This window comes from Ambystoma mexicanum, chromosome 9 (genome assembly GCF_040938575.1).
Source record: "Ambystoma mexicanum isolate Mex_15411 chromosome 9, UKY_AmexF1_1, whole genome shotgun sequence".
Classification (NCBI taxonomy): Eukaryota; Metazoa; Chordata; class Amphibia; order Caudata; family Ambystomatidae; genus Ambystoma; species Ambystoma mexicanum.
Window position 1 is genome coordinate 1,292,917,026 of NC_090931.1, and position 17,486 is coordinate 1,292,934,511.

The 17,486-nt window shown below is 45.9% G+C and overlaps 1 protein-coding gene across 1 annotated transcript in view; it reads left to right on the top strand.

Annotated features, from left to right (window-relative positions):
• Nucleotides 1-17,486, top strand: part of SNX4 (sorting nexin 4) — a 1,088,579-nt gene that overhangs the window by 817,999 nt on the left and 253,094 nt on the right. Inside the window, exon 9 of the mRNA XM_069616639.1 lies at nucleotides 16,312-16,377. Within this exon, the coding sequence (XP_069472740.1) occupies nucleotides 16,312-16,377 (66 nt within the window). The remainder of the gene's footprint in view (nucleotides 1-16,311; nucleotides 16,378-17,486) is intronic.

Consider the following 17,486-nt stretch of genomic DNA (forward strand, 5'->3'; position numbering starts at 1 on the left):
CCTATACAGCCATCTCATGTTGCACAATATAGTGCCACCATCCCCAATTTAATTTTGGAAACTAATTCTTGAAGCAGTGGCAAAATAGTTTTAACTTCTTGCCCTGCTAAGCTATTTCGAGGGATGAGGTGGTTGACAATATATGGTCAAGTCTGAGTATCCTCTTGATTTGTCTCCACAACCGAAGCATATTTCCCCTTGTTCCTTTCCACTTCATAATCTAAATGCACAAAGGCAATCTACACAACACCATTTGTGCCCCAGCAATGTGCATTTAAACACAACCAATCTTATTTGATATTTTGAAATACTTTGTAATTACAAAACTAAGCATTTCACAATTTGCCTTGTAATTGTGCCAGATATGACACATGCTTTACAGTAAATTCACATTGAACCAAATATCAAACAGTATAGGTAAATTAATACAATATGCCGGCATGTGTTTCGCTTAGGTGTCATACTAAATATCTGCAATCTCTAGTGAGCTTCTTCCAGGCTAATTTAAACCCAAATTGCTAATCTTCACACATGTAAAACAACTTTAACATACAAAGGAAAAAACGCATGAAAAAATGTATTGGTGTCGCTTTCACAGCAAACAAGGTCTCATTTAAACATCTGTCATGTCATATTTAAATAAGTGTATGCAAACAAGTGTCAGGAGTGGTTTTTGATAACCGTTAAAAATATTATCTAACGGATGTTTAGCACTGAAAAGAAATGTCCTCACCTAATATGTGATGTCCAAAGTTTTGTTTACTGATATCATATGCCAATTTTCCATTGAGAACCAGCATTGTTGCTTATATCTGTAATAATGAAAGATCATGATGCACTATTCTCAACACGACTCAACAACTTGATAAAATTCCCAAAGCAAAGGATTTCCAACAAGTACCTTTTTCTTAAGTTTTTCTTCTTAACTGTGGTTACCGACTTCTTCAATTATTCAGATCTGCACACTCATTTCTTAAAATAAATCCAATTTACAATCATAACTATAACAAAAGCTAGCTTAGTAACCATTTTCTTTGTAATATATTCAAGGCTTTCCTTCCCCTTACCTGGCACAGTAAAGATCAATGCCCTGAGAAGTACATGTAACCAGCGTTCATAATCTCTGGGTGCCATTTTGAACACAGTTTAAATACCTAACCTTATGGGACTCTTGTACAAATCCAATACTATACTCTTAATATGGCCGTACCTACTCCACGAAAATGAACACAAACAAAGGACTTGTTTTATACCTATGCGAGTACCATTTTGAGCACAATACCTCTTCATAGCATGTGGGCATAGAAAGAGGACTCTTCTATACATCAAGAAACATCTACTTCCATATACTCACACTCTTCATTAACAAACCAAAATTCTAGTTGTCTGAAAACAAAACCACACATCTTGTAAGTTTCAAAATATCCTAGCAATATATACATTATCACTTATTTTTTTCTTCAATTTAATTAGTCAAACTATTTTGAGGGATGAGGTGGTTATGACAATATATGGTCCAGTCGGAGTACCATCTTGGTTTGGCTCCACAACCAAGGCTTAATTCTCCTTGTTGCATTCCACTTCATAATCTAAATGCACAAGGACTCTGTTTAAACATTGTCTCTTCTAAGATGATGGTCCATGATAAAAGGGTTTCTCATCTTGGGTATTTGTTGCGGACAGATGACTTCGGTGGATTAAATAATTCTCACGATCACTTTGTAACTGCACATACAACCGAAGCAGAGGCTTTCTCTTTAGGATTCCTAAAGCTTTATGCCCTGAAATGGAGTTCATGCAAAACATAAATTGCTCAAGTTGCCATCTGTAAAAACATTGATAGTGTTCCAAAGCTGGCCTTAATTTGGTTAAGGCAGTTTCCCCATGCTGTATCTGCTTAAACATCGCATTCTCCTTTATTAGTTGGGAATTCTGTGGCATGATTATGATGGTGCTAGGCTAGGAACAAATTGCGGTCATGGTAAATTAACTTTTAGTAACTGATGTGTTGTAATTACCAATGCTTGACTGCCATTCATGACACCGCTCTGGAACAGGTTACGTTAGTAATGGTACTTATGCATGTTAGCCAGTTGAGTATGGTGAAATCAGCTCTGCCAGCAGGGCTATGCACTTGTTGAGGATCGCAAGACGGCTTTGCACAAACCGCCCTGAATTTGTGTGCTGACAAATTACAATTGTAGTCCTTTTTGTGTAGGGATTTTATAGCTCATTATTCCAACTCATTCATAAAAACTAAGTTCATTGAAGAGTATAACTAATATATAACCACAAGAGTAATAGAACATTTTAATGTGAGAGCAACATCTGTACATACCTCTCTATTACTCAAAATAACCATCTCATATAAGTGTCTTGTCAAAGTGTTGGCCCCAAATCATCTCATACAAAGCTGATATACCTGCGCAAGATGCTATTAGGTCTCACCTTGTCATTCAACAACATGCCCTGTCCCCAACGCTCATTGGGTACCATTGTTGGGCACATCTGCGTTCACGTGCATGTACTACACAGACCACTGGTGGACAAAATGTTACAAAATTCGCCCGGGTGGAATCAAATTTCTTTTTTCAATTTCAGCCATTGTGTAGAGCCAATATTTCAATGCTGATGTCATGATTTTCAGTTATGAGGCCAATAATTGACACATGTGAAACATTTGAGTGGTTTAACAGAGTTGCCTTCATTAGTATGATGTAAAGTGGTTGGATAAGCGCCAGAAGGTTCTAGTGGCACATCTATAAACAATAGGGCTTATCCGGAGTAAAGTGTTCAGTGTGGTTGAACATAAAGTGGGGCTTTCCCTTAAGTGTTTTGCGTAGTAAGTGGGTGTGGTTCAAATAAAAACTCCTTATGCAATATCCATGCAAGTCTTTGTCTCTTGAGACACTTAACATTACAAAGCAAAAGTCTCTAAAGTAACTGCACAAATGTTCCACGGTTGTGGCCCAAGCTAAGGTTTATAATAACCTACTCTTCCAATTTTCAGCAACACAACAAAGTAAACGTTATTCTCTAGAGAGGGTCTTGTTACATTTACTACCAGCCTAGTCTTCTGCTTCAGGCCTCCCTGCTTTCACCTTACTCTTCAAGGTCTCTCGGTTTTCAGGTTTTGGGGCTATTTTATCATGGGTCTCGGTGGGGAGCTCGATCTGTATCTCTTTGGACACTTATTTTCTTTCTTATAGATATGGTTTTTTGCTCAGAGCGGAATATGTCAAGACCTTTGGAATCCAGGGATGCCTGAGTACTACCTTAGTCATAGGGTGACTTTTTGGAGTTGTCTCAACTCGCCATCCCACTTATGGCACCACTTGTGTTGCGTCAGAGAAATGGCACACTGAGTAGTTTAAGAAAGTGGTCTACATTAATATTATACAAATGTAAAGGGGTTGGATACATGTCTAAAGGTTCTAGGTAAGAGGTGTTCAGGGTAGTTGAACATTCTTGTCACACACCACCAATAGTTGTGGTTCAAAAGCACCATAAACTACAAAGCAAAAGTCTCAGAATAGTCAACTCAAAGTTCCAATACCTACAAGTCCTTCCCTCCTATCTACCCTAAACTAACACCAATGTTACAAGGTTGTAGGCCGATAATGCATATTTATAACCTGCTGTTCGAAAGACTAACCCAATTCTAACACATCAAAGTAATCCACTGGCGAGTGTCTTGTGATGGTTACTATGGCGAGTCAGAAGAATCAGCCGTATATGCGGAGGACATAGTGTGTGGTTTATTTAAACAATAAGAATAAGGCCCATCTTTCCCTATTGCTATTGGGACTTATAACTTAAGATGCTCGTCAGTCATCAGAATGAAGATGTCCTCCGTCCAAAACTACCTCTAACTGCCACTACAACTATTTGCATAATTTAATTATAGTAGGAATATGTCTCTTTCATATGGTTGTTTTCTTATGACAATGTCTCTGTTTCATAGTTCACGTTAGTAAGATATTTTCAGATAGTCGCCTTCTGGACAAGGTGCTGTAGTTCTGTTATGATGTACTTAGGTTTGCTCTTCCCTCTTGGGATAGTTATTCCACGCGCCTTTGTAATTCTTTCTTCTATTCTCTCACAGGTGTATAGGCTTTTCTGATCTTGGTAGCTCTGACCCTTTTAAGTTGGCAATCCTTTGTAGCAACGTGAGCCTTTCCCTTCTCTTCTTGTGTGTCCTATTTCACTTAACTTCAGTTCCCATTTAGATTCCCACCTTTCTTCCCAGGGTGTTTGTTTCCAGCTCGTAATGCCTTCTCTTTCATGTGTATTCACTATTCTCAGGATTAATTTAATGCAGTTCAACTTGTCACTTTCACTGGGGCAACTTTCTCTTTGTAACCTTCTCTCTCAAGCGGATTTGTTATTCTCATGTTTACATTCATACAAGTCTATTTTACTGGCGTTATTTTCAGTATCTCATCAATTTCACTTATACGGGTTTCTCCTATTACATAACGAAGCCCTGACCGCCTCCGGTACTCCAGTTCTCCCTGTTATCTCTGTGAAGGGGAAGGCTTTCGGGCTCATCACTTGCTTGGTTTCTCGTCCTCTACTCCAGTGCTCGTATTCCTCCTTGGTGTGTTCTCTCACTCGGTTCTCCTCCTCTACACGACCACGTAGGACTACAGGTCGCAGGTCCCTCGTGGACCCTGTAGCTCAGTGGTTTTCGCACTGTTTGACAGGCGGACGGCCCACCACAAAGTCCTTGTGGTCACGCAACCACAGGGATAAGGCTTCCCTTTGGTGTTCTCTCCTGGGAAACGCTGAGCTTCTTGCGTTTCCCTCTGCTGCCCCAGAGTCTTTCCAAAGCCATGGCTCTGCAGCTCTCCTTGGCTCTGCCTCAACCCGGCATCACCTTGCCAGGAGGCTTCCGCTGTTTATGCCCTTCTCTCACTGGTTGTGCTTGCTTCTATTTGGCATACTCTCTCCAGCCTCCACGTCCCAGGTAAATGTTTTCGCTCAAAGAGACAGATCCTTCTTTTCGCGCACACTGGTATATTTTATTTACAATGTTCTTTACATCTGGCAATCCCATATATACCATTATGGTGGATGGTCTAGTGAGTCCTTAATGGGAATGGCAGTCCTTTTCCCCTAAGGAGCAGTTTCTCCCTGTGAGGAACCACTTGCCCAGACCCTTAGCGGAGGGTCTTGCATAGCAGGCTCACCTCCCTAAGTCTCAAAGAGACTAATACCCTTGATTTGTCAATTTAACCAGTCTGGTCTTCTGCCTCAGGCCTCTTTGCTTTTACCTTAATCTTCACTGCCTCCCTCTGCTTTCAGATCTCACAGCAGTCTCTCCTCTAACGGTTTCTTAGCCTTGTGCTCCTAGGATCAACAATGGGTCTCTCTTACACCTCTCACTAAGGATTCAAAATGGGTCTCGTCTAGATCTTGTTTTAGATGCAGTTGACAACAGGCCTTCATTAGATCTCGGCTTACTCTGGATTCTCATTGGTCCAACCTGGACCTCCTTTATAAGGCTTCACAACCTGTCCCCCCATAGCCATGGCTTTCTAATGTTGTCCTCACAGGTCGCTTCTGGACTGTAATCTCCACAGGTTTTGCAACAAGTTCCTCCTGGACCTTGGCTTCAGCACTAGTTAGAACAGAACCCCACCCGGGATCTTGTCAGGCAGATACGTTTGTTAGCCTCCTACCGCAGGTGCACTCTTCCTCACTGTAACCTTAAGGTTACTGATGGAAAGCCTTTAGCTTTAGCCATCCAATTCCCACAAGGCTGGGTAGTTGCTTTGCTAGCACTCTGGTTAGCTTTTCTTTCCAGTGTCTCCAGACCTGTAATGCCTCCATCCTGGTCTCCTCCAAACCAATGTAGCTTTCTGCTAGGCAATGCTCTATACCTGCTTCCTTGCTTTTGGGACTCCATGCTGGACTTTGCATACTGGAAGTTTGCTGCTAATCAAGTTCTGCTCCGTCCCTGTACCGCGAATGATGCCCAAATGTGTCAATTTTCTGGTAATAAATACTCGCAAGCCTTTTTATGCGCAACTTTCCTTGAGGTTTCATCCCTCTGGGAGTATTGAAGCCACCTGCCAGAATGTTGAACCTTCTCCTTCCTCATTTTTGTCCCCTTTTTACATCCTCATCTTATCAGTAGCTATATGCGAAGGCCGACCAAGTGAAAACTAGGGACGTTTTGGGAGCTTCTCATACAGCCTCCAGGGGTCGCATTACAGAACGAACGTCTTCCCTATTCCCCCAGAGTTTTTCCTTCACTGGGCAAAAAATAGGTTAGTGTCACACCATGTAGACAAAATAATACTTTCTTATCCAGCTGCTGGTGACTTTATTTCATGGTCCGCTCAATTGCAATCTCCCGACATGAGGGAGATTTTGCTGATGGCTTAGGTATGAGTTGGGCAGTGCTGGTTGAAACGGAAGCTGCTGTTAACCATCAATTATGCAAAATGCCCATCCAGCGACAGCACATACAGAAGTACTGCAGCAGTGTGGCATTTCAATTCTCTGCAGAATGCATTATGGGAAATATATAACTGACTTGCCTCAGTTGAACACAGTAAATAATGCTGCAACAAGACTCCTAATATTAAACCAAAACAAAAACTGTCGTGATTGAGATGAAAAAATTCAGGTGGAGAGAACACTTCCATCAGTCACTGTGCTGATTCTCTGTCCCCCTGTGTTCTCCTCTACAAGCAGTAGCATACATTTAAATCGACCACTATGCTTTAATTGTAGGCTGTTCTAGAATGACAGCAAAATAGGGCAAAGTAAATAGTTGAGTATCCCTTGATTAACATGTGAAAGTATTAATTTTACAACTGATCAGATTAATATTCTTATGTTTTAATTGTAGACCAATATAGACAGTGCATAAGTGTTCACATACAAAAAAAAAATTGAAGGAGCGGCTTGAACCAAGCTCCAATGATTATACCCATTGTTCAAACCTGTACACTATCCGTGTCATATGGTCTCTGTGTTAACATAGACCGCATTTAGTTTGTGGTCTTGTAGTTCGACTCTTGAAAGTCAAAGGTTTTTTTTAATATGGGGGGTTGTCCCATACCCTCCTACCCCTCCTGCCCCTACCCCACCCTCTCCCTATACTACCACCACACACGCCCACCACACCCCCACACAATAACTGTGGTTTGTATAAACACAAGCATATGTAAGGTAAAACTCATCACGGTATGTCACTATGCCTGCCCTCTTGAGGGATATTTGATAATGCAGGATTGTAGATAATGCAACAAATTGGGTGTGGTTAATTAGGCTACTGAGGTTTGCATCTTGTGCTAAGCTGTGGAGAGATCCAGTTAGTTTACCTCAAGGCTTGTCTATGATTAGGGAGTGGGGGCAGATGAGGGAGTAAAGAAGAAATGTGTTGGAGGCTGCTCACTGAGACGCTGAGTCTTGTATCTTGGCTAAGGATGCATTGCCTATCAGCCAATATTACAATATCAGTGACAAGTACTGTAGCTATGACATAAACTGTGACCTTACAAAATCATTATTTGTTATGTACTCAATGTATTAGGATGTATTATATAATCTATTTGGACCCATAAAAAAACAACCAATCAAAGGGATTTAATGATTACAGTGTAAAAACAAACAAAACGACATTTTGCTAAATTAGTTGGCAACAAACCAAAACTTGCCCCTGCCACACAGCTCTTACGACCTTGCAAATTACGTCACATATGGGATCAGGCTGGAAAAAGAATACAAGAAGGAAAATAGCATGGAAAGATGACCCTATCTTGCTTCACACCTATACTATGGAACACAACATCCTCCTGCACATCAAGAAGGCTCGCCCTCTCTCTTGCAGTCTAGGAAGAAAATTAACATGATCGACCATGATACAGTGATCAGTGGCTGAGGAGTGCACCACCTACTGCTGCACCTACCCATACATGTATTCGTACCTTTTATGTACAATTCCCCTCCAATTGCAACAATTTTATAGTGATCGGTTTCTTCCCAGCTTGCTTTGCGCTATAGAAAACTCCATCCAACCATATTGTGACTGGTCTCTGGTCATGGTAGTTTGTCATTGCCCAGGCTTTGGCCCTAATTGCCAACTCTGTTTGCAAACATTCTCTGTGGGAATTTGAATGGGTAATATTTTGCAAGGACAGTACAGTCTTGTCAATGGTTTCCGATTTGCAGCTACCAATCGCAGCTCTGCTTTCTGATTTGAATGAAGTTTCAAAACTCTTTGCAAACACAACTCTATAGCTCTTTAATTTTTTGTGTGTTCTCTTCTTTTTTTTTTCTGAGGTATACCAAACCGCAGGAAGTTAGTAAGTAGGGCCTGATGCAAGCCTGGTGTAGTCCACAGAGTTCCTGTGTGCTAATTGAGAGCATACATCTTTGAAGGATTTTGAATGGCAGTGTTGATTTGGGGGCCCGGGCGGGAGAGCTTCTTCCCAACTTGGTCTCCCCCTCCTTCAATAATCCTGCCCATCACCCCCGATGACAAAATCTCAAACTTTCCAAAAATGTTGTGAAGAATGAAACGTTTTGGGAAAGCTTCATGCCATTTTAGTCCATTAACGCGGAGTTTTTACGCCTTACTATTAAAAATCAGTTTTTGGATCGTCACTCTAACCACAACTACAAAAGACACTATCACTACATCGTCAATATCAATACAATTCTATATTATACCCATGGCGCAAAAAGGGCCTGGCTACTTGTCCCCTAAGGGAAACCCAAACATAAAGACACACTTTATCTAGTGTGTGTGTTTGTGTATGAGTCAGTGTTTTTGACTGGTCCCAGATGGAATGTTGAAGAGAAATGGAAAGGGACAGCACTCCCCTGCCCAAGAATGGCTGTGCATGGGAGCAATTTAAAGAAATCCACTGGTCGAGGGGGGTTTGAAGGAAACATACAGAAAAGGGAGTAAAAGAAAAATAGGCCACTCGCTGGGCACTACATTAAGTATTTCCACGGGTCCTAAAGACATAGTTTGCGATGTGGCCCGTGTGACGGGGCGACCCGTTGTTGGAACCGTGGCCCTGCACTGTGTGTTTGGCGCACCCGTGGTACTCACGGCCATGACTGCTGTTAGCCCTCCCAGGGACCATACCGGACAGGCCCACCTACAGCAAATGGCCTGGGCACCGTGCGTGGTGCTACCTGAGCAGAAGAGCTGTCCTGTTCAGGCGGCATAGGAGGGACAGCCTAAACAGGCAACCCGCAGTGCACCCTGTCTGCCGGCCTCATGGCTGGCGAGTCAGGCACAACAGCAAAGTCCCCCCAGGCCGCACCTGCCACGGTGGCCTGGGAGGTGAAGAGTAGCAAAGGAGCAGTAAAGAGAAGTCCCGAGCTGCCTCGTCGCAGGGGGCGGCCAGCATCGGTTGAACTGCGCTGCTTTGCCCCAGCAGCCTGGATAGAGGAGAAGCAGCCTGCCCCTGTCGGGTCTCGGATCGAGGGGCTGACAGGGAGCCCGTCCACATCATTGTGTGGGAGGTTCGCTGTTGCAGGCTATTCCCCAAGGGAAGTGATGTTGGGGTTAGGGAGGGGCTGGCAAGGGGCCGGCAGTTACATTTTATTGAATAAAGGCAGACGTTAATGATAGAGCTCAGTCTCCTCGCCTCCTTGAGTGTGTATGTGCGTATGGTGTCATAGTGGCCTGGCCAGCTCCTTAACACTGGCGATGAGGAGGTGAACTCTGCGCACACAGAGGGCTGCCATCGGGCAGTGTCAACGCGTCAGCGCCCTTCACACACGTGGCCTGCACACACGTGGCCTGTAAACAGGCCCGCAAAGGCCCAACAGGCCCACGAAGGCCCAGGCCAAGCCGCGGAAGCACGGCTGAAACACACACAGCCTACACAACTGGCTTCCCCACTCACAGAGCCCAGACAGTGCTCTGCCTGAAGAGGCACAGAGCCCTTCACAAGGCGGGCAGATTCCCCCACCCGACCCCCACGGCACGATAAACACAGGGGCGGCACTGGGGAACAATGGGGAAGACCACGCTGGCGCCAAGCCACGTGGCTGAAGGAAATGCACAGCGCACCAGTGGAACAGCTCCACATGCACTGCTGAAGGCAGCAGAGGACCCTATCTGACAGGATACAAGCAAGCAAGTCAAAGGAAGTAAGAAATTCCTAAAGAAAGTCACACCCTGCCCTCAGTGAACTTAAAAGACTCCATCACCTGACAAAACACGTAGCACATCACAGGACCTCATCATGACAGACCAGGCTTCCTCGTTTGCGCCCGTAGCTTCATCTGCAGCGCCCACAACGACATCAGCAAGCACAGATGGGGCAGCTGGAGGCAGCAACAATTAGACCCCACCAGCAGGTGGGTCAGCACACGTAATGACATGCCCAACCCCTTTGATGTGCGAGACATGACAAACCTGGGACCCCGGTGGGCCACATGGCTGCAGGACTTCAAATTCTACACTGGGGCAGTGGGCCTCGCTGACAATGCCAGGTTGAAATGCACACTATCCATGGCCATAGGACCAGCTGTGAGAGACCTTGCGGGCAAACTAATCAACTGGGACACTGCCACTTATGAAGAGGTACATCGAAAACTGTCAGAATACTTTGCTCCACATACCAACATAGACTGAGCGCCACATTTTTCACTCCACCCATCAAGAGAAGGCCGAATCGCTGGACAACTACGTAATGCGCCTACGCATCAAGCAAAAATACTGCGAATTTCTTTGTTACTCAAACGAGGAGGTGCTACGGTCACAAGTAATCGCAGGCTGTTTGTCCCAGTTTTTCAGGAAACAACTTCTCCAAAAACAAAGATCACTGGAAGAAATATTAGCCCTAGCCAGGATGGAAGCAGCTGTCTAGTCACAACTAGACAATCTGGGCAAGGTAAACTTACAACAACCCATCATGCCCACCGACAGTCAACAGGCTACAAGCGGCCGTGAGTCAAGGCGGAGGGCGATCTGACACCACATGCTACAGATGTGGTTACGAATACCCGCACACTGGGGGCTGCCCCACTGTAGGGCAACAATGCGCTGCTTGTGGTGGCATGGACCACTTCAGGGCAGTATGCAAGACCTCCCCATCAGGCGGCCCTAGCAGGCAGAGGACACAGGAACGCTGTAGGGCCGGATGCCACAGTCCGACAAACCAGGCTGAGTGGGACCACAAACCCTCACGCAGAGATGACAAGGAGCGCAGGAGCACACGCCAGGGAGGAGAGACAACGAGAGGGAGGGAGACACAGTCAGAGACGAAGATTCGTCCGATACATGCGCTCACCCTCAAGCAGTGAGACCCCGTCCTCGGAGGAAGACCAGCGGAAAAAAGGATATCTGGGCTCTCAACAACACAACAGCCACCCAGCACATCCCGACTCTCACCCTACAAGTGAACGACACCCCAGTAGAATTCCTAATTGACACGGGTGCTATGGTGAATATTATCAGCCAACAAGCCTTCAACTCGCTATCTCGTCAACCTAAAATACGAAAGGCCACGGTGGACATTTACCCATATGTGACCAGCACTCCGCTGCCATGCAAGGGCACCATCACGGCATGGTGTGCACACATCTCACGCAGCAAAGATTCCCCTACACATCCTAAAAACAGAAGCCAATAGTGGATGCATTTAAGCTTTAAAACTGCAGTCGACATGGGCCTCGTGCACATTCTATACCAAATAATGGCCCACAAATACTTTGACACTCCGAAAGCGATCCAGGACACGTTCCCGAAGTTATTCAAAGGCCTAGGAAAACTAAAGAATAGGAAAGTGCACCTCCACATCAATCCAGACGTACCACCGGTGGCACAACATTACAGGGGGATACCTGTTAACATACAAAGACAGGTAGAAGAGGAGCTAGACAAATTAATCAAACTGCAAGTCATTGAGCCAGTACAAGGACCGACACCCTGGGTGTCACCTATCATCCCTGTTAAAAAAAAAAAAAAAATCCCAGATGGCTCTATAAGCGTGTGCGTGGACATGCGAAGGGCCAACGTCGCCATCGAAAGAGAGACACACCAGGCGCCGAGGATCACCGATGTGATCCATCTCCTCCATGGAGCCAAGGTGTTCTCTACGCTAGCCCGGACAAAGGGTTATCATCAAATAGAAATAAGCCCTGAATCAAGATACATCACAATCTTTGTAACACACATGGGGTTGTTTCAATATAAGAGACTCGGTTTCGGCCTCTCATCGGCCGCTGAGATTTTTCAAGAGGAAATCCAGTCATTCGCCACATACCGAACTGTCTAAACTATTCAGACGACGTGCTGGTATTCGGTAAAACCAAAGAAGAGCATGACCAAGCATTACACTGCGTGTGCGCCTCGATGGAAACCGCATGCCAACAAAGAGAAATGTGAGTTTAGCAAAGGGTCGCTACGCTTCTTTGGAAACATTTTCTCCGATCAGGGCATGCAACCGGATCTAAACAAGTTTGCGGCACTCCACACGGCAATGCCCCCCACAAACATGTCAGAACTACGCTCTTTCCTGGGACTCGCAAGCTATTGCTTGAGATACCTCAAAGATTATGCGACAGTAAGCAACCCCCTACGAACACGCAAAGACCAACCATTCATATGGTCAGAGGAGTGTCAGCTAGCGTTAGAATCCATCCGAAATAAATTCCATCTCAAAGGCAGAACATATGGCATATTTTGACACCCGAAGGAACACAGAAGTTATAGTAGACGTAAGCCCGGTGGGACTAGGGGCCATCCTCTCTCAAAAGGACCCAGAAGACCATACAAAAATATTCATAGTGGCATACGCCAGCAGAAGCCTCACGTCCACGGAACAGGCATATTCACAGGCCCAGAAAGAGAGCCTGGCAGTGGTTTGGGCCTGTGAATATTTTCACCTATTCTTATATGGGAAGGAATTCACAGTAGTCACCAACCATCAAGCGATGCTCACCATTTATGGCGATCCTAAGTCAAGGATGCCCCTGAGGATAGCCAGGTGGGGGTTGCGGCTACAGTATTACAAATTCAGCATTAAACATCGCCCAGGAAAGGAGGACAATCCAGCAGATTCTGTCCCGACACCCCTCAGGCACAGCACAGACACTACCGTCCGTAGCTGACGCGTACATCAATTATGTGGTACATCATCTACAGCCATTCCCCATAGAAAGGTCAGAAGTGGTGAGAGAGTCCGAACAAGACCTAGCGCTGCAAATCGTAAAACACTGTATGCAAACTGACAAGCGAGCACACATGAAACAACAAGCGAAACAAGAACTGGAGACAGTGAGAGACGATATACGCTGAATAGACCAAGTCAAAGACGAGCTATCAATTGTAGAAGACCACATCATCCTGAAGGGCTGCAAAGTGATCCTCCCCGAATCTCTTCGGGAAAGGACCATACGGCTGGCACATGAAGGACAGCGAGGTGTGGCAGCAAAAAACGACTCCCAAGACAAAGTGTGGTTCCCGAAACTGGACGCCCTGGTTGAAGCACAAGTAGGAGGATGCACAACCTGTGCGCAACTCGCCCCTCCACCAAACCCTAACCCGTTGCAAATGTCCACACTATCAGACAGAGTATGGGACGAACTGGCAGTAGACCTGTGTGGACCTATGCGAGATGGCACATACGTCCTAGTACTACTGGATGAACACTTGCGCTTCCCAGAAGCACAGATAATTTGGAAAGCATGACGGCGTCCTGCATCATCCCGGCAATGGATCGCATGCTCTCTGCGTACGGAATACCGAGAGTAATAAAATCGGACAACGGGGCCCCCGTCGCCAGCACCGACTTTCAGAACTTCGCCAGGTACATGGGGTTTCACCATAGAAAGATAACACCAAGATGGCCCCAAGCAAATGGAACCGTAGAAAGGTTCATGGAAAATATCAAAAGAACACTGCAACTAGCAACCATAATGAACAAGCCGTTTGAACAGGCTATATATCAATTACTTCGAGAATACAGACACACACCGCACAGCACCACAGGTGTGTGCCCGGCAGACTTCATGGTTCGGCAACCCGTGAAGACAAGATTACCAGAGGACCCGAAAACCCGCGCCCCTGACACCTTTGGAGAGTCAAGACAAAGACTGCGAGGAGAAGGAAAAGATAAAGAAACCACCGACAGACGCAGGAATGCACAAGAGTCAAATGTTGAACTAGGCGATCAAGTGCTTGTGCGCCAGACAAGGGGCAGGAAAGAAGATGCCACGTTTGCCCCTGAGCTGCTGACGGTGACACGAAGAAAAGGCACCATGGTCACCGCAGAAAGGGAAGGGCGCTCCTCAGTGACCCGGCACGTATCCCAATTTTAAAGGTGCTGACACCACTCGATGAGAGGTGGGCAACAAATGAAGAAGCCAGAGACTGGCACGTATTAGACAAGCCCTACTTTGGAGACAGTGAATCGTCTGACGATGAAGCACCATGGTCATGAGAGCCAGACCTCGAGGGTCTCTCCACCCCTGAGAGGCCATGGCGACCACGGAGAAGTCGCATGAAGCCGCTGAGACTGATGGAAGAGATGGGGTAAGAGACACAAGTGAACTGCTGAGTTAAAAAGGTGGGAGATGTCCGGTCTCGGATCGAGGGGCTGACAGGGAGCCCGTCCACATCGGTGTGTGGGAGGTCCGCCGTTGCGGGCTATTCCCCTAGGGAAGTGACGTTGGGTTTAGGGAGGGGCAGGCAAAGGGCCGGCAGTTACGTGTTATTGAATAAAGGCAGACGTTAATGATAGAGCTCCGTCTCCTCGCCTCCTTAAGTGTGTATGTGTGTCTGGTGTCGGAGTGGCCTTGCCAGCTCCTTAACAGCCCCCAGTGTCCCTCTGATGCAGTGCAGAGGTGAACTGCAGGCGCGTCAGTGAGCACAGCAGCGTCCCCATGATAACGAGGAAACTGCCAGAAATTAAGATGGGGCTGTAGGGCGCACAGTGACACAGGCAGCCTACGGGCTGAGGGGCCACTCAGAAGATGAAACATTGGCAGCGGGTACGGCAGTGAATGAGGTGGAGTGGTGGCCCTCCATGCTAACTGGCTACCCCCAAGAAAGCAACAGGCCGGCTGTCATAATCGTGACACGGGCCACCCCCACCCCTCCACAAGGCTACGGGGCCACCTAGAACTTGGAATATTGCCCACAGTGGTTTTGATGGGTGAGCCACCCAGAGACATATCTATGCGCAGGCCACACACAATGAGATTGGGTGGGCCCAGAATACGGAATAGGGACCCATTTGACGTCAGGGGGAACCTCTCCCTCTTCCAGTCATCCAGGTCCAAAGGGGGAAGGGCTTCCACGAGGACAGACCCATGAAGGCACTGTAATGGGGTGTCTAACTGCAGCAGTCACCGATATTGTGACATGTTACATGTTTTGTATGTCATTTGTTTATATGGAAATGTGTGTTAGTAGTCCTCATGAAGTTTAGTGTATAGTACTGTTTAGTAGGGTAGTTTATATAGTTTAGATATTTATGTAGAGTAGGAATGTTAAGTAGAGGGGCTAGACTGGAGAAGTTTATGTAGCGTATGTGTATAGGATGTAGAAGGGATTAGAGGGGTGTGTACACTGGTGTGAGGTAATCGATGGAAGCAGTGCCCAGCGTGAGACGTGTAAGGGGTGGGTGCGGGCAGTGGGTGGTACCAGGTGACAGGGGGTCTGCTCGGTCAGTCTGAACTTATTGCTCTCCCTGTGACCCTGCAAAGGAAGCCTGGCGCTAGTTTTTTCAGAAAGAATTTGCACCAGCGACATTTAGAAGGGAACATTAAGTTGGGGCATAGGAAAGTTTATTTCATAAAGGTTTAAGTGTTTTCAGAAAGAGGGATGGGTCCCTGTTAGGATCCTTAGGAAATTCACCTTGGTGTCTGTGTCCAATTGAAGTAATGCAAGCCCATCTCCTGTTTACCATTGATGTTATTTTGCTGGTGCAACACTCCTCCTAGTACAGCGAGCCTGTGGGGAAACTGTGGCACCATGTGCCATGGAGGTGGGTCAGAGTTCCCATGGTGACTGCCCCAGTCCTGGGAAAGGCATGTGTGCACCCCCATGCCCGGGTTAGGGCCGGAAATCGGGGGCTACAAGGAACTATACAGGGAAATGGTTGTTGCCCAGTTACCTTAATGTTGCGGGTAATGTTTACTGAAGAAAAAACGTTAATGGCTCTTGCTGGCCAATGGAAGTGGGAATGTACGCATATATAAGCACTGTCTATGGAAGCTAACACCAGTTATAAATGTCAAAGTTACAGTTCACAGAATGCAGCACCTTAACTTCACCTGCCCCTTGTGACGTTTGCTTCTTCTTTTGTTCGTGTTTCTTTTTAGTGAATGGAGTGCCATCGAGAAGGAGATGGGGGATGGGCTTCAGAGCGCCGGCCATCACATGGATGTGTAAGTACCGAGTCAGCATACTTTGATGATCGCCAGATGTTCTCTGTGTTGGGAGCTTTGAGTGGGACTAGAAGGCGGAAACTGTTTTTAACCAAAAACTTTGTGAAATGTTGTGGAGTAAACTGCAAATCTAGAATTGCCGGTGGTGTTCATTCCCTGTTTCTAGTAGTGGAAAGGAAAACCGCCCCTGGGGCTTTCAGAGGCTGTTATCGTTATTCTAAAATTGCACGCACGCCTTTGGGAGCTTTCCAGGTTTTCTTTTCAGTCATTGGGAGAAAGCTCAAATGTGCTGTATGTGATTGAGGTTTCTTCCAGCATCTGTTTTCTGCATCAAGCGAAGGTTGATGCGCAGGCGGTGTGCTGTTTCTACCTCGTTTTTCTAAAGTCGTGCTCACTGCTTAGGACGCTTTCTATATCCCTGCTAGCAGAAAATGCGCTTGTGGGCATGTGCCTCACTACTTTATAATATATTTACCCCAGCTCTGTTCATATTCTACACCAAAGGAGCACCTCAAAACCATATCCGTTCCTCTATTTTATCCCAGTTGGTATGTCTGGGGATTTTTCCTTGTAGTGAAGCATTTGGGTTGTTTTGCTCACCGTTTACTTGCAGGTCTTGTCTATGCAATAAAGTGTTTACTTACTGTCCTTGCAAAGGTATTTTCATACTTACGGCCCACGTGCTATTGGAGCATTATTTTCTTTTGTATTTCTGTGTACTGCTTTGCCAGCAAGCACTGGAGTTTCCTGCTTTGCACAATCGTTGTAAAGTTGACTGGGGACTGTTGAGCCTCCATACTCCTTCCATCAACGTGGTTTGAATCATTGTGCCTCTAACTTTCCCGGAATGAACCAAGAACATTTACTGCTCAATCTAGTCTAGCATGCTGCTTAAGGAAGCCCTGTAGTGTTTTTTGTTTCTCTGTAACTGCACATTCTCCAGCTCTAAATAGGCTAATTCGAACGTTGGAATTGTGCTGTATGCATCTCATTGCATACTCACAGTGAAGACAACTTGTCTTGGGGAGAGTGTCAAACTCTGCACTATATTTCTGTTATTAATCAGATTAGACTTGACTTAATGGCACACGTCTAATGTTTAAATGACT